Source organism: Mytilus trossulus, chromosome 7 (genome assembly GCF_036588685.1).
Source record: "Mytilus trossulus isolate FHL-02 chromosome 7, PNRI_Mtr1.1.1.hap1, whole genome shotgun sequence".
Lineage (NCBI taxonomy): Eukaryota > Metazoa > Mollusca > Bivalvia > Mytilida > Mytilidae > Mytilus > Mytilus trossulus.
In genome coordinates, this window is record NC_086379.1 from 64,758,579 (window position 1) to 64,781,475 (window position 22,897).

The window sequence follows — 22,897 nt, forward strand, 5'->3', positions numbered from 1 at the left end:
TTATTAATAAAAGGGTCGATCAAAATTTCATGTATTTTTTACGATTTATTTTTGCTGTAATTTTTTATTCAAGAAAAATAAATTGCATGTGAAAACAAGTTGGTTTAAAGTTTGACTACTGTTGATTCATTTATTTTCGTGGGTTCCTGAAAACTTGCATATTCGTGGATATTTGATTTCTTGGTTTTGTTAATCTTTGTATACAAAACCTATTGAAAATATGATATTCGTTGAACATTTCAATTTGTGGTTAAGCTGGACCCACTAAACCCAAGAAAAATTGGTATACAACGAATAATAATGAATCCACAGTACTTGTATTCATTAGTTCCATTATTGCTTTAAACATAGTTTAAACTAACAATTATTTAATGTATTTTATGCTCCATTTGCAGGAAACTATTTTACAGTATTCATTCAGTGAAGTTTTGTCAACAAGACAATATAGAAGTGAAAGTAACCAACATTATCTGGACATGAAACTTGGTAATCTCATGGTACAGAAAATTGTCAGGATTGAAACTGATCAGGTAAAGATATATATTGAATGTTAACTGTTGTATATTTCTAAGTTATTATATTGAAGTGGAAAATTAAATCCAGAAGTAAGGAGTTTTTTTTTTCTTTATTCTTTGTAGAACCTGGAAATTTAAGGCTTTAGAAAATAATGTTTTTTTCGTCTTTTTATTATGCCCCACATACGATAGTAGAGGGGCATTATGTTTTCTGGTCTGTACGTCCGTTCTTCCGTCCATTCGTCTGTCCGTTCGTCCCACTGCAGGTTAAAGTTTTTGGCCAAGGTAGTTTTTGATGAAGTTGAAGTCCAATCAACTTTAAACTTAGTTTCCCATGATATGATCTTTCTAATTTTAATGCCAAATTAAAGTTTTGACCCCAATTTCACGGTCCACTGAACAAAGAAAATGATAGTGCAAAGTTCAGGTTAAAAATTTTGGTCAAGGTAGATTTTGATGAAGTTAAAGTCCAATCAACTTTAAACTTAATACACATGTTCCCTATGATGTCATCTTTCTAATTTGAAAGCCAAATTTAAGTTTTGATCCAAATTTCACGGTCCACTGAACATGGAAACTGATAGTGCAAGTGGGGCAGCCGTGTACTATGGACTCATTCTTGTTCTTTTTAAGTTTTTCCAGGTACTTTTTATTGATATTGCCTTTGAAAAAAATAAACTATAAACTAATTATTATTTCAGTTTATTTTAAATTTAAGGATGTACACCTCTTGAGGAGCCAAAAATTTCTAGAATTAAACTTTTTTTCTAAACCTGTTTTTTGTGTTCATATGACTGTAAAAATATAATTGGTGAAGAAAAAATCATACAGTGGTGTACTTCTTTTTTTGCTACGGCCCTTTGAAAGTACCCAATTTTCATGATTTTCCCATTTTTCATCAGTTTTTACCTATTTTTGGGCTCTAATCATGAAAAAAATCACATTTCCACAATTAAACTTTTTGTCATACTTTCAATAAAGATGAAGGGGACCAATCTGAATAAATTTTAATTTCAAAAACTATAGGTAGGTGTTAATATAAGAAAGTTTTATCATATTTTGATGCTTTTTTGTGTCAAATTTACCATGTTGTCAATTTTGTAAATTTGTGATTTTTCTCCGTTTTAAGTACAAATTGCATATTTTTTCAACTTCTTTGTTATAAATGATTGAAAACATACATATCTAAGAAATTTGAAAAGAAAAAAGGGATGTGGGATGTACATGTTTCTGGTAAAATCATTTTTTGTATCCCTCACCTATTTTCTTGATATTTTGGCTAAAAAGACTGACTCGATTGGTAATAAAATTTGAAAAATGTATTACTCAAAAACAACTCATTCGAAATACCCAATTTTTTTACAGAGTTGAGTTTGATTATTACATTTTTTAAATTCATTCATATTTTACACTTGTATCTCATGTTTTAGACATAATTCCAGAACGAGATTTCAACGAGACTGAACGAGACTGAAATGTCAGAAGAATACATCCTTAAGGAGGATGTAGAATACAAGCCATTAATTATCTCCCCTGAAATTAAAAAAAACACAAAACTATTACAAAGCTTCATCTAGTTATTCTGTTCTGTGTGACATGTTTTCAGTTTATTGAAATTTGAATTATTTTTGTTGAAAACTTGAGTTATTATTTAGTAAGCAAGACCGTGCCATTAATTTTGTTTTCATAAACATTCATGTATCTGGTATTTCTTTAAACATCTTTTCCTTAATTTCTTACATATTTTTTTGTTTTCATAAACATTCATGTATCTGGTATTTCTTAAACATCTTTCCTTAATTTCTTACATATTTTTTTTTTCATAAACATTCATGTATCTGGTATTTCTTAAACATCTTTTCTTAATTCCTTACATATTTTTTTGTTTTTTAGGGATCTGATATTTCCAATTTAATAGGACAATACATGACAGTCATTGCTAAAAACAGAAAACGGCCACTTACAGACAGAAGTACTCTTGACAGGACTAGCCTACAAAGATACCATTGAGGACTGTTATCACATATCTTTCAAGTGTCCAAAATTCTACAAAAATAACTTATACCAAAGTGTAGAATTAAAAACTATTAAAGCATACATTCCCAAGAAACAGTGACAATGATGGTCGTGATTATGTTAAAGATGTATAGTGCTACAATTTTTTGTTGTTGAATATATTTGTATAAATAATGAGATGCAAATTTATTGTTTGTACAGGGTTCTATGCATTTCAGACTATATAGATATATATATATTAATTGTAACCAATGTATAGAAATGTTATACTGTATGTAGGTTACAAGAGCGCAATTATTCGTAATGCATTTTCCATAGGATACCACTAGTGTTCCGTATTTTTTTTCTCGAAGACTACACAAACTAGGGAAAAACGGGTGGCAGTTCCTGTTACTAGAAATGCCAGTGTTGCATTACAACCAACAAAAAATATAGGGTCATGCGGCTCAAATTGACCTAAAATGCAGTTGAAAAAAATCGTCTACTTTTTTCGCTTACTGAAAAAGGCATATTTTTAATGGCTCCGACATGCAGAAATTGAAGATATTTTCTATACTTCGTAAAATGTGAATATGATTTTCGGCAATTTTTAAACCTAATTGGATAAGCTTTCGATTTAATGTAATTCCAATCCTGTATCAACCAATCAGAAGCCGTATAGGATTCTATTCTGAGTACCATCTTGGGGTAAAAAACTTGCCGGTAAAATGTAAACAAATAATTGCGCTCTTGTAACCTATAGAGTAGTGAAAAAAATTTCCGAAAATTAAGCACCCGCGCCAAAAGTCGCGCTCGCGTCTATCTAGATGATATCACATCTTCAAAACATTATCTGATCACTCTCTGAATTTGGAGAAATAGTTTTTGCCCGCCGATCAGGCCTAAAATTGGAACTGATTTTTTCACCAAATACGGTACTGGTCAAAGAGACATGAAGATAATGTTAATTTATTGGCTTAATTTTTCGAAGGTCATCCAACACTGACCATATTGTCGACAAAACCGTTCTGATATGGAAAAGCTACATCGAATTTGGAAGAATGGCTATATATGAAACCATTTCTCGAAAAAACACGTTTTTGAAACAGACTATAGTTTTCCCAAATGTTAAAAATATTATGATATTTCTACTTTAACCAGAGAAACTATTCTTAGACTACGATATTCAATGCCAAGATTAATTTTTCTACTTTGCAATTTAACTAAATCGTTGGTATTTGCTTAGGGACCCTTTTGGCCAATTTTCACGAAATTAGCTTTTTGCTAGAACAGCAACTGAGACACTGTCATTAAGGTTAAAAACCAAAATTTACCTTCAAATTCAAGATTCATACATGCTCTTTCCGATAAAAACAGTAGATATCACAAAAACGTTGCATACTCTTCATACCTTGTCGACATTCGAGCCCACCCTAGATTTAGATATAGAAATAAATACAAATAGGAAACAGACTATAGAATGAATACACGTCGATGAAAAGTCCATTTGACCCCGTTTCTCACTGTTTCACATTTTTCCCGAGCAAAATGACAATTTTTGATATTTTTCAAAGCCTTATTAAAAAAAGGTGTCATTTCTCTATAGGTTACAAGAGCGCAATTATTCGTAATGCATTTTCCATAGGATACCACTAGTGTTCCGTATTTTTTTTCTCGAAGACTACACAAACTAGGGAAAAACGGGTGGCAGTTCCTGTTACTAGAAATGCCAGTGTTGCATTACAACCAACAAAAAATATAGGGTCATGCGGCTCAAATTGACCTAAAATGCAGTTGAAAAAAATCGTCTACTTTTTTCGCTTACTGAAAAAGGCATATTTTTAATGGCTCCGACATGCAGAAATTGAAGATATTTTCTATACTTCGTAAAATGTGAATATGATTTTCGGCAATTTTTAAACCTAATTGGATAAGCTTTCGATTTAATGTAATTCCAATCCTGTATCAACCAATCAGAAGCCGTATAGGATTCTATTCTGAGTACCATCTTGGGGTAAAAAACTTGCCGGTAAAATGTAAACAAATAATTGCGCTCTTGTAACCTGTAAATACAATCTGTGATAACCAAACTGTTCTAGGAAAATTATATTTATGATATTTCAATATGCCTCAAACATTGTTTGTGTATCACTAACACTGAGAAATTATAACTAGCAGAATCCATTGTAGTATGATGAACAAGATGTAGCTATAGGAAACAATTCTTTAAAATCTTTATCCATTGCCAGATCCAGAGGGGTTCTGGGGGTTGAAACTCCCCCTTTTTTTGACGATCAATGCATTTGAATGGGGACAAATAGTTGGAACCCCCCCTTTTTTAAATGGCTGGACCCCCCCCCCCCCTTCCTGTTATCACATTAAGGATATTGTTAGTTATTACAAATAATGCTAAATAAAATCAAAATATACTTTTTTTGATAGTTAATCGTTTTTATGTATATAAGTTGGTTTAAATCTCCTGCTTTGAGCTTTATACTATCTTGGAAGTATTCAAATAGGCTATTGTAAATTTATAGTACTCATGGTCTTTCATCTATTATTATGTTGTTTAATTTTGGTTGGTCTTTTGCCATTTATATTTACATATCAACATTTATTGAAATTACCTGTGTTACTTTGTATATTATCTTATAATTGTAAAAAAAAATGTATCCCGGGTATGCTAAGTTTTAAGAAGATTTTTTACTTTATATATGTTTTGCAAAGATTACATTCCTCCTTATGGGAGCCTCTTGTATTCCTTCCTCAGTACTGGATCATTTAAATGCCATGTAGGCACTTTTGATAGAGAAGGATCCATTATGTTATGTTCAACTGAATTTCCTGTTAAAAGAGATCACAAAGTGCATATGTTGTGTGCTTCATATATTTAAATTAAGCATGCCTTAACAGATCAAATTTTGTGTAATATTTAAAATTTGAAAATTTTTCTTTATTAAAGTTATGTTTTTAAGTTATTTTCATTTCAAGCAAAAGATCTGGGTTATTTTTAGTCTCAGCAAAAAAGATCTGACATTTTTTACTTGTCAACATTCCAAGTGCAAATTTTTGCAGACTTTTTCTTAAAGATTAATATTTTTTTTAATATTTTGAGCTTAATTTATGCAAAAATACTAGTAGCCTTAGATATAATGCATGTTTGTCATAATTTTCAAATGACTCATTAATTGTTATATGTAGTTATATGTATTTAAATGAATAATTTTGTTTGTTTGTACTGAGGTTTTAAATGTAATGTTATATAATAACACTTTCAATTATTTTCGAACGAATTCTAATTCTCATTTCCAAATCTTAGTCATCTGTCCATAAAATTGAATAAAATGGAAGTAGTTTGGTAAAAAGCATTTATTGGAATTACATTGTAAATCTTTTGTCTTATAAAACAATAATCAGATTATAATTATATTTTGACTCATAGTTTTTATTTATTTTCAAGTTATTTATTTTCTTGTTTATCAGATGAAAACTAACCATGATTATGAAAGAAAATTGGATGTTGCAGTTTTTTTTTTGTTTTTTTTTTTTTATAAATGTTCATTGAAAGATTTATTGGTGTGAGTCAGAACAAGGAGGTATCATTTTGATTTAGATCAAATATTTTATAGTAACATGAATTTGTAAAAAGTGTATAAAGTGTATATTTATTAACCCCTAAACTGCTGAATATTTAAAATATACAGTAAAATTTATTATATTTTTCATAATATGTATAGAATTAAAAATTGTGTTAAATTAATAAGTTACTTATATTTTTTAAGTTTCTATAGATTATACACAGGGTTTTGTAAACTGGTAGACTTAACATATTGACCCCGTTGCACTAAGATGCAGTCATTCACAGAAACATTGCATCATGGGTAAATGATGAAGTTCTCCTGGATTGAAGGTTCTCCATGAACATTTTCTGGTAGAGATTGTCATTTTTAGCTACAACAGAGTTTCTAATAATGTTTGAAATATAATTGTGAAAGGGTTTACCATTGTATTTGATTACCTATAACGTTTACATGTAATCAGAATACTTGTTATTCAATATGTATTAATTTACCATATTCTTTATTTTGTTATGATTAATCGAATGTTAGGATAATTTTTGCTTTGTTGAGGTTGTGTTTACATTTGGATTATTTATGCATGTAATAGCATTTTCTGTATTCACCAACAAAATAGCATATAATTCCTAGATTTTAGATCATACTATAGTGTTTTGGTATGAACCCTTAAAAGGACCTGTAACCCAAGGATAAATGCTGTTGCCTCTATCACATTCCTGGCCGATCAGTGGTTAAAATGTGTGGTGAATAAATAGTGCCACTGTGGTGGAAAGATGGTGCCACAACATGTCTAGAATCATACTAACTTCTTCACTAGATGAAGTTTATTGATATGTGCAATTGTTACATAGTATATCATTCATATATTATACAATATATACATAATACTTGAAACCATTATATTTTTTATATTTCAAAAAATTAATAAATAATACAAGTTAATTGCTTGCCTTGTTTTTACTGAGTATGAAAAAGTGGTGTCAAAGGAATAACAATACTACACTCTAAGAATTGTAAGTCAACCAATGATTTATTGGTTGCAGTTTTACTTTTAGATTTTTCTTTACTTGACTCTTCATGAGTGCTGTAAATTGCAAATTATATTAGGATATGTTCCTTACTGATAACCCAAGTATCTGGAATTCTACACCAATTTCAAGTTATGTCCAGATAGAGGAAATCGCAGGTATCCCTGCTCTATTAAAGCTCATCAAGCTTCTTTGTAATTGTCATATTGCAGGTTAAACTAGAAATAATGTTTGTTTATTAATAAATGATGTTTACTTAAACCTATTTTTGGACAGAAATGCAACAAACTAGACAGTTGTCTATAAGATACACTTGAGGCTAATATCTTGTAAAACCTTGAGAATCCACATTATCTATAAGATACAATTGAGATAAATATCTTGTAAAACCTTGAGACTCCATCTTATCAATAAGATACACTTGAGACAAATATCTTGTAAAACCTTGAGACTCCACATTATCTACAAGATACACTTGAGACAAATATCTTGTAAAACCTTGAGACTCCACATTATCTATAAGATACACTTGAGACTCCACATTATCTATAAGATACACTTGAGACAAATATCTTGTAAAACCTTGAGACTCCATCTTACCTATAAGATACAGTTGAGACAAATATCTTGTAAAACCTTGAGACTCCACATTATCTATAAGATACAGTTGAGACAAATATCTTGTAAAACCTTGAGACTCCACATTATCTATAAGATACAGTTGAGACAAATATCTTGTAAAACCTTGAGACTCCACATTATTTATAAGATACACTTGAGACAAATATATTGTAAAACCTTGAGACTCCACATTATCTATAAGATACACTTGAGAAACATATCTTGTAAAACCTTGAGACTCCACATTATCTATAAGATACACTTCAGACAAATATCTTGTAAAACCTTGAGACTCCACATTATCTATAAGATACACTTCAGACAAATATCTTGTAAAACCTTGAGACTCCACATTATCTTAGAGATACACTTGAGACAAATATCTTGTAAAACCTTGAGACTTCACATTATCTATAAGACACACTTGAGACAAATATCTTGTAAAACCTTGAGACTTCACATTATCTATAAGACACACTTGAGACCAGTATTTTGTAAAACCTTGAGACTCCACATTATCTTTGTCAGTTTCAACACAATATATATGGAATACAGTAATGTATAGTTATGTAATACAGTTTCAGTGCCTCACATGGATGTTGTTAAGGGGGTACTAACATTGGACACTGTGTCCACAGGTTTCAGAACTTGACTACATTGAACGTTGGTTTGAGGAATGGATGTCTATTAAGAGGAGGATCATCTATCTGAGTCTAGCAAATATATTCCTATTAAGTTATACTATTCTTGAACAGACACTTTGAGAACCCTATATCAAAGTATGTCTTGCTGTGGGACTGTTCCAACTCTTTTGAAAAAAAAATACATGACATTTATATCAAACATTTATTCAGTTCCAATGCATGACACATAAAGCATTATCACTTAAATAAATAACACAATATAATATCCCTAAATTGTCTACATTCATAACAACAGGGTTTTCAATGTTAATTGAAAATATGTACCAAATCTGTTTGTAAATTGCTGCAAATTTAAATGTATAATTTGAACTATGATATAAACTCTTTGATTAATTAGTCTTAACATTTAAAAAAACATGCAATGTATTGATTCATTAACACAAAATCTCTAACATTTAAATTTTAAAAATTAAAGAAATTCCTAAGTCAGTTTTTAAGATGATATTACTTATAAACATGAGTGCACATGAGGCTGAAATAAATCACTACCTTACAGACCATTTATTTCTTGTTGAAAGTCTTCAAGATGAAGGTTTTACTACAATCTGCTGGATAGTAATGACAATGTCTTGCATACTGGCAGGCGAGACAAAAATTAAATAAAGTATTACATTGGTCCTTGATCTTTTAATGTTATAAAGAATAATTTGTGGGAACATGCTGTATTTATTTGTCTGTGGAGAAAAGCATAGGTTTATTTCACATTATTTCAAGTTTCTTATTTACTGGTGAAGTCTATCATGAGGATGGAAGGCATTATTATGATAATACTAAGGTCCCACTTGCACATTTTTTTGTTTGAAGCACAGTACCACACAAATAATAACTTTGAAAACAAAGCAATACATGTTTCTATGGTATCAATTTTCATGGACATTTACTATACAAAATGCACAATAGTCATCAAAATTAAGTAGAAAATAAAAAAAAATGTACAAAATAACAACGCTTAAAAGGCACAGATAGATTATCTAAATTTATCAAAATACCAAGCTCTAAGTTTGCATTAAATATGCAGCAGTGTAAAGTCTGCCATTAGATAAGTTCCATATGAAACATATCAACAATGTGAAGAGAACAATGATAACCTGCACCTAGTTAGTTTAGATGTATTTCTTATTTCTTATAATTTAAGAAACGTGTTGTGTTTCTAGTTTTAATGTTAGACAGCTGTACTAAAATCCAGCTAAGGTAAGACCACCACATGTGAAATGATTGTACACTAGATTTCAGTGGACCTTAAGTTTTTCACTAGTAAATAAAGGTAAAACTGTCTTTTTCCATGACTCATGCCATCTGATAGCTTGAAATATTTCCAATTTTTCTCTCATTTCTGTCAGCCTTTTCTGTCCAGTATGAAAGTCATCTAAAAGAATCTGGAATTAAACAAATACATACATTTTTTTCTATTTTAAAATAAAGAAATATTGAACAAAAGCTTATACAATGAATACTAAAAATCAATTTTTGAACAAACATGTTTTACCTAGTCAACTTCTTTATATGCCTACCCAAGCCAGGATTCTGTTATTCACTGGTTGTCATTGATTGCTGTCAGTCATAATGTTTTTTGTTTCTTGTTGGATTATAAATCAGGAAGTTGTTTTTCTCTTTTGAATTGTTTCCAAATTTTTATCATGTAGATTTTTATAGTTTACTAAATACTTTTTGCTCACTACTGAAGCCCATAAGTCGGTCAATCATTGTTCACCTCTGGGTCTGTAGGTATTCTTTGGATAACTACATGTCTTAATGACAACATTACAATATCTTTTTATTTTAACATTTCCTGTACATGAATAAATTGATATACACAACAAATATTGAAAACACTATACACATTAACCCATCATACTTCATATTGTTTTTAAGAAATAATTCATGGCAGCATTTGTTTATTGAAGATTTTAACTCTGGTTATATTGTTTGTATAAAACTGTGATCAGCATAAGTGTTTAGAATTGAAACTACAAAAGATAGAATCGATATAAAACTGGAGATAAAATTCCACAAATAGCTGAGTAGATAAAAGATTGCACTTTCAATGGGGGTGTTGCTTCTTTTGAAATAGCACTGTTTATGCAGTTAATATATTGAAAACAGAAAGAATTTACCCAAACTTAGATATACATTTGTGAACATGTATTGGGAAGACAATTTGTACTTTGCTTAGCTGTGCATGAATTATGTTCAGTATTTTAAAGTAGTAGAAAACAACTACCATCCATAAAATGTGTATTAAAGCCTACTGCCCATTTCTTATTCTAATTCATACATTTGTGGAAAATCCTTAAAGTGGTATAGAAAATAAACCTACCTTTATCTGCTGAAGCAAGTGTTTACTATTACTAAAAACTAAGCCATTATGATTATGTTGAACCAGTTCTGATATACTGTAAAACAAATTAATAGTCTAATATAGATATAATTTTTTGAAAGATAATGCAATTCCAACATTATAATCATTTATATCACTATTTTGGAGAGGGGTGGCTTATTTGCTCTTGTTATTCAGGTACTTATCCTTCAATACAACAAAAATATAATTATTGTATCTCTGAACTTACTAATGACATTCAAAGTCATTAACATGATCAGAATTACACATATTTGTTCCATACTAAACTTGACTTTATGGATTGAATTGACTAATAATTTTCAAGTCAACTCTACATCAAATTAAAGTAGAATTGACAATTAATACAAAGAAAATTTGTCCATATTCGAACATGTTGGAGTTGAATACATATTATCTTAAATATCAAGACTTTTGTTTACAATGGTCTTAATTAAGAAAAAATTCCTTCATGTCATGCTCTATGCTCATTTTAACATGATTAGGCATTATATTTGTGGGTATTTTACACTAAGCGTCAGTGAGGTGTAAAATGTGGTCAAATATAATGCCTACCCATGTTAGAATGAGCATAGAGCATGACATGAAGGAATTATTTCGATTCTAATAGGACAAATACAGTATTTTTACAGGTCGAAGCATACAAAAGTACCGTACAAATGTTTGGTTTTTCAAGTTTCCTCTCTGAAGGGTATGTGCATTACATTTCATATTTGATAAGTTTAAAAACTATGAGCAAGGTAAATGTTTGTTGTTTTATAAAAATATATAATAAAAGTTAATGCTAGTTGATTAAATGTATATATTTTAAAGGATAACGATGGACATAACGTTAATATACACAGTAAGTTCGTGTGCGTGTTTTAAAAATATTTTGTGCTCATTAGAACACAGCTTTGTTTACAAAGCGTAATAAGGACATCATATTAGAATGGTGTATATAAACTGAAACTGAACTTTATCATAAATAGCATAAATATACATACAAGAGAAGAAGAATACCCGTTAGAGTAAATATAATGGAACATTCAGAAAAAAATTTGTTTCTGACAAACTTACACTTAAACGCAACAATAATTTCAAATTTATTTTGGATTGCATAAAATACAAACTTACCAATTATAATCAATAGCACATACAGGTACACCACAACCAAACATATCAACCACTTTCATTGGCAGATCTAACCCACTGGATGAAGTGTGTAAACAAACACCTAAATCAGCTGATCCTAAAAAATCATCAATACAAGAAACATAAGCAATATTCCTCAAGTTTTCAGGTATTGAACAAAAAACTATATATATATTTTCATTAGCTATGATTTTTTTGAAATTATCACATAGAATTGGATGTGACTGTCATACAAGTGAGAGGTTAAGCTAGCTATAAAACCAGGTTCAATCCACCATTTTCTACTTTAGAAAATGCCTGTACCAAGTAAGGAATATGACAGTTGTTATTCATTCGTTTGATGTGTTTGGACTTGATTTTGCCTTTTGATTTTGGACTTTCCTTTTTGAATTTTCCTCAGAGTTCAGTATTTTTGTGTTTTTACTTTATACTTTTATGAACTTATGAACCTAGATTCTTTATCAATTCCTTTTAGAATTGATGTTATTAAACAAACAGCAGTGATGCCAATGCTGTAACAAGAATGTGTCCCAAGTACACGGATGGCACATCTGCATTATTATTTTCTATGTTGAGTGGACCGTTAAAATGGGGTAAAAATTCTACTTTGGCATTAAAATTAGAAAGATCATATCATACAGAACATGTGTACTAAGTTTAAAGTTGATTGGACCTCAACTTTTTCAAAAACTACCTTGTTTAAATACTTTAACCTGAAGTGGGACGCAAGAAATGAACGAACAGACGAACAGACACATAGATCAAAAAACATAATGCCTATAAATGGGGCAAAAAAATAATTATGACGAACGGACAATCAGACCAGAAAACATAATGCCCATTAATGTGGCATAAAATAATAACAATTTTCCACAAAGTTAAGTTTTTAATGTTTGAAAGTAAAAGAAGAGGATAGCTAATAATATTTGATCATCAAAGATGTTAATGTTACACAGATAAAGAACAGCTTAAATTGTGTATATGTGCATATTTCTCAAGTAAATACTGAGTAAGCAACATGTATATTATATCTGTGTTCTTCATTAAATTTCATTAAATAACAATCCTAAAAATGGAAATTTTAAATCATGTCTTTTATTCTTATAATCAATATAAGAATGGCTGACTCTTGGAAACAAACTTAACTTATCAAATTTGTGCATTTACTGTTTGAACAAAATGATAATTTTATAAGAAAAAAAATACATAAGAATAAAACTTATTTCGGTCATTTTGTCATTTCATTTGTAAACCAAAAAGTGAGCTTAGAAATTATTTGTATAGCTGTAATAATACTATACCTAGAAGTACGGGATAATCTTCTGATTCCAACCAGGGGAGACAAATCTTTACATGTTTCCATTCAGCTTTTTCTATCTTCTCTTTGTAATATTCTTTCTGTGGACCTTTTCCTAATCAATCAAAATATTTAAATAAGAAATATGAACTTTAAAAAAAAATGTAAAGTTATTTTTTGTACAGATTATCTATTCAAAAGTCAGAAAGATAGTCTATGGTAATTTGACAATTTCCTGTTAAGCAAACTTGCTAATCATGAAAAAAACGTACTTTGAAATAACTATGCTAAGAACAAAGGATAAATATTTGCATCTTTTTAAATAAAAACATAAAAAACTATTGCAGCTGTTTAAGGATTGAACATTTTACAATAAACTATTTTAAATATCATATTGTAGCTAGTCAATAAATGTAGAAGGCTCATGTGACCATTTATCTTTAAAGATGATCAATGTTGTATTTTTTTCATAAAATCTGCAGCAATTAAAATGACATTTATATAACATACCTGTTATGACACAAACAACATCTGGTAATTTGTTATCCTTAGTATCTGCTGCTATCTCATACTCTGTAAGACAATATAATAAAGAATGAATTATATCTTTTTTGGCTAAAAAATTCAAGTCTTGAAAAATGAGGAAGGGCAGTGGATGAAACACATTAAAAAATGGTTTTATTATTGGTAATAAAATTCAAAGAAAAAGAAAAAGACGACAAAATTTAACTTTTTTTTTATTTGAAAGGTTCTCTTATTTGAAATTTATATAATTTTATTTAGTTCAACATTATGATGTACTTACCATGCAAAGTTTGTAGTAATACTCCAAAATCCTCATCCTCTAAAATATATATACACATCTATTTGAAGATAATTATAATATAAAGTAAAACTGTATAAAGTCCATTTCAATTCAACTTTTGTAAATACATTTTACTCTGCTAGATATTCATAAATCAGCAGTTAGTACTAAATTGTTGATGGTACATTCTGAGGCTTGTTTCCTCCTATAAATTCATTTCACCGTTTTTATCTTTTTTTAAATAATGATAATATTGATGACAGATGAATTGCTTACAAACTGAACTTTAACCTGATGTTAAGGAGATAACTGTATTGTATTTTACGCTCCGACAGCATCAATTGGGGATTTGATGGTCGCAAATTAAGTTTACTGGTGATGCTTTCGGGGAGACAGTAAACGGGTATTTGCGACCATCAAATCCCCAATTGATGCCGTCGGAGCCTAAATTACAATATTGTTATCTCCATTCTAATGAAACTGACAGAAAACAACGTTAAAACCTGTAATTAAAATCTGTCATATGCCGTCTGTGCTTGCGCGTACCTCCCATAGCATCAATTGTCAATTGATGCCATGTGAAAAAGTGACCTTATCCAATCAAAATGAACGTAACAAACATTGTTGCATTAGAATATCAAATATATGTAGGTTCTTTGGTGAAGCACTATATGAATCAGTTTTAATTACCTGTCCAGCTGGTACTACTTATTAAGAATGCAGGTCTGTCTTGTCTGTTAACAATTTTTCCATCAGACTGTTTAACTGTCAATACTGTTTCTTCTTTGTATTTTTCAGGTCTAGAAAGGTAAGTATCAACAAAACAATATAACAGCAAGTCATTATCATAAATTCATGCCATTTTGCATGCACAATGTCAACAAAACTGCAATGCATGTTCTATGTACTATTGTTCCATTGATAAGAAATTGGAATGAGCACATTTTAATACATTAATGTCTGTAAATAAATTTGAAACAAGTGATACTGCAGGCTACTGTTCACTGTCTAAATGTTTGAATGAACTGTCCTTACATTTCAAGATGAAAACATGCATGAAGAAAATTCTCTATAAATTCAATAGTATTGCCAAGCCTTACACAAAATATTTTTTTCAAATGACTAAAATTACTACCTGTCTACAAATTGTCATTTATATCTGACTTGAAGATGCTTAGATTTTACCTGAGGTTTAAACACTACCTTTAATTACAAATGTGGTTCAATTTTACTCAATGTTTGAATGTCAAGCACACTTAGATCCCTGTCGGTAGTTGTCTCAATATCAATCATACGGTATTACCACATCTTCGTATTGTATTATAGGGTTATTGCATGAATATTGGGGAACATTGTACCAAGTAGAATTTTATATTGCACGAGCTTGTGAGTGCAATATATGTTCTACGAGAGACAATATTCCTCAATATTCATGCAATAACCCTTTTATTGTATAGCAATATAATATTTGAAAGTAAAAATTGGTTTATACTAAGATTTTGATGTTGATGACGTCATGAATTTTAAAGATTTATTGGACTAGTGCAATATTTTAATTTAATGCACGCTAACTTTTGGTGACTTTCTGTGGGAAATTTTATATTGCTATGCAATAAATTAATATACTTTATGACTTATATTTGCATAGATCTAAATTCTAGACCTTTGAAATACAGCATTGTGTAAAAAATTATACTTGGTTGAAGTATTATATCTCATTAACTCTGTTTGGGAGGGAAATATATTCATCAATATTGGAAGACCTTTAAACATGAAAACTAACAAATTACAAATACTTTTATTTATATATATTTGTTTTAATTTCTTACTTTTTATCTGGTACAAAGATGTCATATGTTTCTGATAGTTTTAGAAGCAGCTTATGTTTATCTTCAACTGGTGTTTTCTTAAATTCTTCAGGTGCCTTATCATACAAAGTATTGGCACTGAAATATAAAATTAGCATTTTTAACTACATTACATATCATAAAAGTTGAGGAAACTCTACTATCGTAGGTGGGGCATAAAAATCATTTGAACACACACAAAAACATCATCATTTATCAAAGTATATCATGTTGATTTTTTCTTGATAAACAATTTTTTCTTAGTTTAATTAAAACTTAGCTTTACTTTTGTTTTCTTAAAATTCTTTTGAAAAGAGAAAAAAAATCCTAATATAAAATAGACATAGAAAGAAAATAATTCATAATATCTGATGCAATACATATAACAAAAAGACTCTGGTTAATAGTCTAAAGCCCGTCTGCTTTCCCTGACATGTAATGGCAAGTAAGGAACCATGTCAGGAATTGCTGATGTTTCTTCAGGTTATTGGTATACTGATAATGTAGTGCTGTTGTCAGATATTTGATTTTATCGCTATTTTGTGCATTTTTCCTTTGATCTTTTTTTGTGATAATTTTCATATCATGCTACTCGCTTGAGATGGAAAAATTATCGCTAGAAACTTAGGACGCCACGTGCGTTGTTAACAAAATTGACATTGAAATTGACAAAGTCGTCATAGGTAAAATAGCGATAAACAGATTATCATTGGTCATCTCAACTCGATTGCTTTTCTCACTTTCGCTGTTCCAGCTCAAGCGAGAAAATCATTCTTGTTGAGATAATCAACGATAATCTATAAGTACCTGCTAAATTCATTCATAATTTGTCAACACTCACAATCTATGTTGTATTAGAGTAGCATGAGATCTTAGTAATATAATCATAGATTATTAATGGTTTTTCAAATGAGAGGGATTTGACAGGCTACAGTCTCAACTTAAAGCCGATCTTCTTGTAGCATTTTTCCTAATTCATAAACTTATAAACTCACCTTATTCCTAATGAACTTAAATCTGTCCTCATTGCATTGGTCACACAAAAATTAACTGCTGAAAATCTTCCAAAAAAGAATTCATACCTGAAGTATAAAATAAGCTGTTAAATTGTAAATTTTAACAATTTGTTTACACTGCAGACAGATTAAAGCAATTTTTTTGGTTTCCAAAATAATTGCTGCAAATAATATTACTTTAGATTCTGCTAACACTCTGTAATGTTTACAATGTTTGATTAAAAGTGTAAAAGGTTTAAAATATGTTCGTCATTTTTTAAGATTTTCAAAGTTCTTTACATTATTCACCATATAAAACTGTCAAGAGTAAACAAAATAAATAATATTATAAACCAAATAATTTGGCAAAATACTTAAAAACTTCTTTTGGGATTACATTTAGAAAAATATTTGATCAGGAGAGGTTGGTCAAACAGGGTATTCCTATCCAAAATCCACATAGAGATCTGAATCAAGAGGAGCAATTATTTTTTTATGAAAAGTTTTAAATGGTGGGTAGGTAATATCTGGAGCCAATTCCCACAGAGTGTAATTCCTCCGTTGGAATCAGATCTAGATTTTACTTATCTACATGTGGAGCAGAATCTGCTTACCTTTTGGGATCACCTGAGATCATCCCAGTTTTTGCTAGGGTTTGTGTTGCTAAGGCTTTTGTTTTCTATGTTGTGTCTTCTGTACTATTATTTGTATGTTTGTCTTTTTATTTTTTAACCATGGCGTTGTCAGTTTATTTTCTATTTATGAGTTTGACTCTCCCTCTGGTATCTTTCATCCCTCTTTTACCTACTTTGATATAAACTCTGGATTCAGATCTCTCTGTGGTTTCTTATTGGGATACATGGTGTGTAGTAGGTAGCGATTATTCAGTAAAGCTCCCAAAATACAGATCAGACAATGTGAAATCCATAAAGCTAACTTGGAAATCATCTTTATATTACTGAATTCAAATGTCAAAAGATATAAAGTATATTAGTGAACTGAAAGAGATATATTTACCATTTTGCAATTTTGACCAGTGTATGCTGTTCACCAACCCCTAAGCTAAGGATTGTGTATCCATAGTTATGCCAATCTATCACCAATTTACTTCCTCTCAGCCAACAAACAAGCCAGCAAACTGCCAAGGTAGGTATGCATGGTGGATTCTGTAAGTTGAAAGTTTCACATACTTTCAGTACAAATCACGAAATAATGGCATCAACTGAATACATATTGACTTCTGCATCTTTTAGATGACCATTATTCTATGTTTTCTTTTATAATTATACAAATAAAATGAAATAAAATAAGAGAGACTGAACTGAAATACTGTCAGCTATTGGTAATAAAAATACTAAGAATTGATGAAAAGCTAGGAATAGTATATTTACAATATGTTATGACCCAGTTTCAAGACTCATTTTAACACTACATGTAGTAACAAATCTACCAAATGCATCAAAAAATATACAGCTTGCTCTAATGAAGATTTGTATAAAACATAAAGAAGGTATGATTTATTTCCAGTTGCTGAGAAAATCATTAATGTCACAAAATTTGTCATATCTACATATAAAAGACAAATACTGGTATCAATTTTGCACAGCTTGATCTTGAGGAAGCATGGTCCCTTCAAGCACATGAATATGTGGAGAGGTGGGCTTAAAACTTTTAAAGCAGTTCTACCGCTTCCCATTGAATGATGTAGCATATAGGATAAAGAGCTCAGAGAACAATGTAACCAAGTGAGGTTTTGTATATGTCCATGATTTGTAACTGTTATTTTTTAAAACTGTGTAGGTATTGTTTTATATTGTACTTACCTGTATCATTATGAAACCAGCTTTTGGTGAAAATAACAATGTTACACCAAGTGTTATGCTTTGAAATATTACTTTCAATATGAATACCAGAAGTCGGGGACAATCTGAAATTGAGAAGCAACATTGATTAAGCATATATACAGTGAAACCTGCCTTATCTGACACCTGGGTTAGTATTCCAATCCTGCTTTAAGGGACACACTTTCATGATCCCAAAATATGCCTATCCTTGCACTTGTGAGTATTGAGACACCCTGGTTAATCCAACATTTTATTCTGGTCCCCCAGTCTGTCGTATTAGGCAAGTTACACTGTAGCTCTAAAAGAAGATCTCATTAATTTAAAATTCTTAAATATTTTTGAATTCTATATATAATAATTAGATTGCATTGTTTTGTTGGAAATTATACAGTTAATGATTCTTATATTAACATATAGTTCTATATTGTACTTGAAACTTTCCGCAGTTGTTTATATTCAATGCAATCAATTAAAAAAGCAAAAAAAAGCAGTAATAATTTCAACATACACTACAAAAGATCTGCTTACAACACAAATAAATGTAAACATGGTAAAACAAAAAAGACAAGAAATGTAAGCTTATCAGTGCTTACAAGTCCTGATAGATTTTTGCCTGATATTTCTATGTCAACTTCTCTGCATTGTAGCAGAGGCAATAAAAAGAAATATATTTACATTTTAAAAAAGCAGGGACATCTGGCAATAAATACTTTCTGATGTCTTTGTTTCTTCTAATAGAATCAGGCAGTTTAGATCCTGAAATAAAGCATTTAAGCATCATATAAATATATAATACATTTCAAAACTCATGTAGACACATTGTAGAGGGGCAATTTTTTACTGATTTCACAATCAAATAAACATTGCAATAGATAAATCACAAATAAGATCTTCAAAACTTTTTTTTTTAAACATAATTTCACATCTAAGAGGGAAAAATGGATAATTTAGACAATTTAAAAGCAGTGTAAGGGAGGTAATTCTAAAACATTTAACATACCATGTCGGATATGTTCCAATTTATTTCCCTTGCACTACTTGTATATTTTTTAACACTCACTTGGTATTGGGTTGGGGATTGTATGGGATGGAGAGTTGTATATAAGTTATTTAAAAAGATTAAGACCATCTCCGTTCATACTGATAGGGCATGTAGGAAGTTTCATTAATTTCACTATACTCTGATTCATAAGGATGTTTATTTGTTTTTTTAAACCTGCATCTGAGATATAAGCTTGTAATGTTTTCAGTGCATCATAGTATAAGTAATTATCATTCAGTATGATTATCAAGACAAAAGGGTTTTACCACATTTAAGATATGAAAAATTAACACTTATCCTGGCTTGTATTGTTATCTAAATTTTGAGAAATAAATTGTCTAATCTTAAGACTTCTTGAGTTAGTAAGGGTTTCACTTATTATTGAAGTCTGTATTGTTACCTTTACTGTGAAAGTAGAGTATCAATTTTTATAGTTTAACCCTAGACACTTGTCTCTGTAATAAAAATGACCTGTATACTTTCATATACATTTTGAAATAAGAAATTTCCAATTGTGCATTGCTACTATCCCAATAATGGTATGGAAACTTGTTGTTTTAATTCAAATAGATTCATACACTTAAACATAAGTTATTGTTTGAAAACTACAAAAATGATTATTTTGGGTCCCTTTTTTGGCCCCTAATTCCTAAACTGTTGGGACCATAACCTCCAAAATCAATCCCAGCCATTCTTTAGTGATTTTGAACCTTCTTGTAAAAAATATAGAGATCCATACACTTTAAACAAAATTTATTGTCTGTAAACTAGAAAAATGCTTCTTTTTGTTCCTTTTTTTGGCCCCTTATTCCTATATGTTCAGGAAAATTAACTCAACTGAATCCAAGCCTTCACTGTGTTATATGGAAACTTGAGGTTCAATGTCAGAGAGATCCATCCACACAGTTACACACAAGAAAAATGCTTGCTTTCAGACCCTTTTTGGCTCTTAATTCCTAGACAGTTTGCCTAACAATCCCTTAAAATAAATCCCAACCTTAAAATTATGGTATAAAACATTGTGGTACAATTTCAGAACAATTGAAATACTTATACACAACGTTTTGTCCTGTAACTAGATAAATGCTGTTTTTGGCCTCTTTGAGCCCTAATTCTTTAACCTTTGGGACAATAACCCCCAAAATCAATCCCAAGCTTCCTTAAGTTGTTATAAATATTGTGTTAAAATTTAATTGGTTTCTTTTAACTTATTCCAAAGTTATTATCCAGAAACAACCCACCTTTGGACAACAATGACGACAACGACGAAGTGATACCAATATACACCCAATTTTTTTAAAATTTAGATAAGGTGATTGAAGCTGAAGTAATTGAAGCAATATCTGAAATTGATCTACAGTTTAAAGTTTGAAACCACTTTGCCTTGATAAGACACGAACTGGTTGTTCTAACTTAATCTTCTTTCTAGGTACCAGAAGTATGTGCAGATACAAATGAATGACAACTTGCCATTGAATAAAGGTCTGCCAACTAACCCCACTATAAACATGATAAATGAAAAAAAACCAAGTACTTTACTACTGACGAAAACCGTAGAAATGCATTTTTTTTAATTTCTTTTCTTTTGATATACAGTTGAGCTAGTTGTCAGGACTAAATTAAACCAGATTTAAACCTATTTAAAGTGGTGTCAGTTGGCAGGGCAAAATCAGTAGGATTTTAATATAGATTTAAGTGTGAAAAGAGTTGGCAGACGGGTGAGATCTATATTCATTTGGATTTTACCTTTTTTCTTATTATGTGGGGGCAGCCTCAGTTGGCAGGACTAAATCAAATGGGATTTAAATCATTTTGCTAAATAGGGCCAGCTGGTCAACAAAGTGTGGGAAAAGTTGTATGAACAGGGAACTTTTTGGTGATTCTAACTAAGACATTGAATACAAATTAAAAATTATTGTTTGTCGTTACATTCACTGAATTTACAAAATCAGGAAATAACCGATAATTTTGTATATATCTTTCACATTTCATTCCCGATCATATGACAAGTGAATTATAAAATAAGTTGCAGGTACAAATCAAAATCAAATATATTTTATTGTCAATTAAAGACGCCCATTACAGGCAGAATAATCACAAGTTAAATTTGGTACAATGATTACAAAATGATTACAATTATTTGAATACAATTAAATCAATGATTACATCATGTACATGTAGCCTACAAAGGCCAATTTGGCCATGTGTATCCACATGTGGGAATGTCACGGAATAGAAGTTCCTTCATAATATAAGTTCCAAATGGTAAAACTATTCTGGAATATTATTTCCACAGGAATAAATATTCAATAGATGTTCCTATTTGTTCCAACAGGTACAGGTATTATGACATTGTTTATAATAAAGTTTCCACTGTAACTTCTGTTAGGTGGAACAAATATACGTTGACAGGAATGTGCAGTACTGAGACACGGGAGCATAGTTTTAATCCGACAACCTAAAATTCTGACAGTCCAGTAGTCAGACTATCGGTCTGTCAGATTACAGGACTGTCGGACTATCGGTCTGTCGGATTACAGGACTGTCGGACTGCAGTACTGTCAGATTATGGGACTGTCGGATTATGGGTCTAACCCCCTGAGACACTGCCTTGTTTTATAGTGTTTTGGAAAATCATAACATAAATGTGTTTATAGACCTGTAGCTAGTGTATAGTGGTGAACAGGTGAAGTACACTCTCAACCATGTGTTTCTACTCTATATCCATTGATCTTAGCTCACACACTCATATTCAATTCGGAGATTTAGAAACCCAATTGGATATGTTATTTTGCGAACTCACCACCGTAACCAACCAAATCAACGTGGAAGCCTTCTTTTGCAAAGGATGACGTGTGGTACAACATTCTTGGGCTCCTTCCCAAATCACCAAGTACAACGATACATACTGAATTTTTACCCTTCACAAAATAGTTAATTGAAATATAAAGCAAAATAAAAACGAATGGCAAATACAGTAATACAGGCCCTACTACAAAAAACATTATTCTACAATTCGTGGCATGCAGACGAAATCTTCCTGTGCCCCATACGACTGTAACAATCAAAAGCACATTTTTTTTGTATTTTTTTGTGTGTAGCAGTCTTATTCAAGTAAAGATTCAATTATTATTGT

The 22,897-nt window shown here is 30.4% G+C and overlaps 2 protein-coding genes across 4 annotated transcripts in view; one reads left to right on the top strand and one right to left on the bottom strand.

Annotated features, from left to right (window-relative positions):
* Window positions 1-2,803, top strand: part of LOC134725572 (unconventional myosin-XV-like) — a 132,001-nt gene extending 129,198 nt beyond the window's left edge. For all 3 annotated transcript variants that reach the window (XM_063589505.1, XM_063589504.1, XM_063589506.1), the window contains 2 exons: window positions 396-530; window positions 2,409-2,803. In XM_063589505.1, coding sequence (XP_063445575.1) covers window positions 396-530; window positions 2,409-2,525 — 252 coding nt within the window. In that variant the 3' untranslated portion in view covers window positions 2,526-2,803. The remainder of the gene's footprint in view (window positions 1-395; window positions 531-2,408) is intronic.
* A 5,766-nt stretch (window positions 2,804-8,569) lies between these two features.
* Window positions 8,570-22,834, bottom strand: LOC134725573 (chitobiosyldiphosphodolichol beta-mannosyltransferase-like). The gene is made up of 13 exons (XM_063589507.1): window positions 22,565-22,834; window positions 19,395-19,475; window positions 18,699-18,802; window positions 17,893-18,041; window positions 16,876-16,962; window positions 15,863-15,979; window positions 14,724-14,833; window positions 14,034-14,072; window positions 13,739-13,801; window positions 13,233-13,343; window positions 11,914-12,028; window positions 10,759-10,834; window positions 8,570-9,817 (listed from the first exon to the last, which is right to left on the bottom strand). The coding sequence occupies exons 1-13, from the start codon at window positions 22,764-22,766 to the stop codon at window positions 9,671-9,673; spliced, it is 1,401 nt and encodes a 466-aa protein (XP_063445577.1). The 5' UTR covers window positions 22,767-22,834; the 3' UTR covers window positions 8,570-9,670.
* Between the last annotated feature and the right edge of the window lie 63 nt (window positions 22,835-22,897).

What these genes read in the sequence shown, in the direction of transcription:
- LOC134725573 (XM_063589507.1), bottom strand. Translation starts at nt 22,766, where the DNA reads ATGTTTTTTGTAGTAGGGCCTGTATTACTGTATTTGCCATTCGTTTTT. An exon ending in CTGGTCAAAATTGCAAAATG is followed by an intron (nt 16,963 to 17,892) that starts GTAAATATATCT and finishes TTTATACTTCAG; the next exon opens with GTATGAATTCTTTTTTGGAA. An exon ending in ACTTGCTTCAGCAGATAAAG is followed by an intron (nt 9,818 to 10,758) that starts GTAGGTTTATTT and finishes GTTTAATTCCAG; the next exon opens with ATTCTTTTAGATGACTTTCA.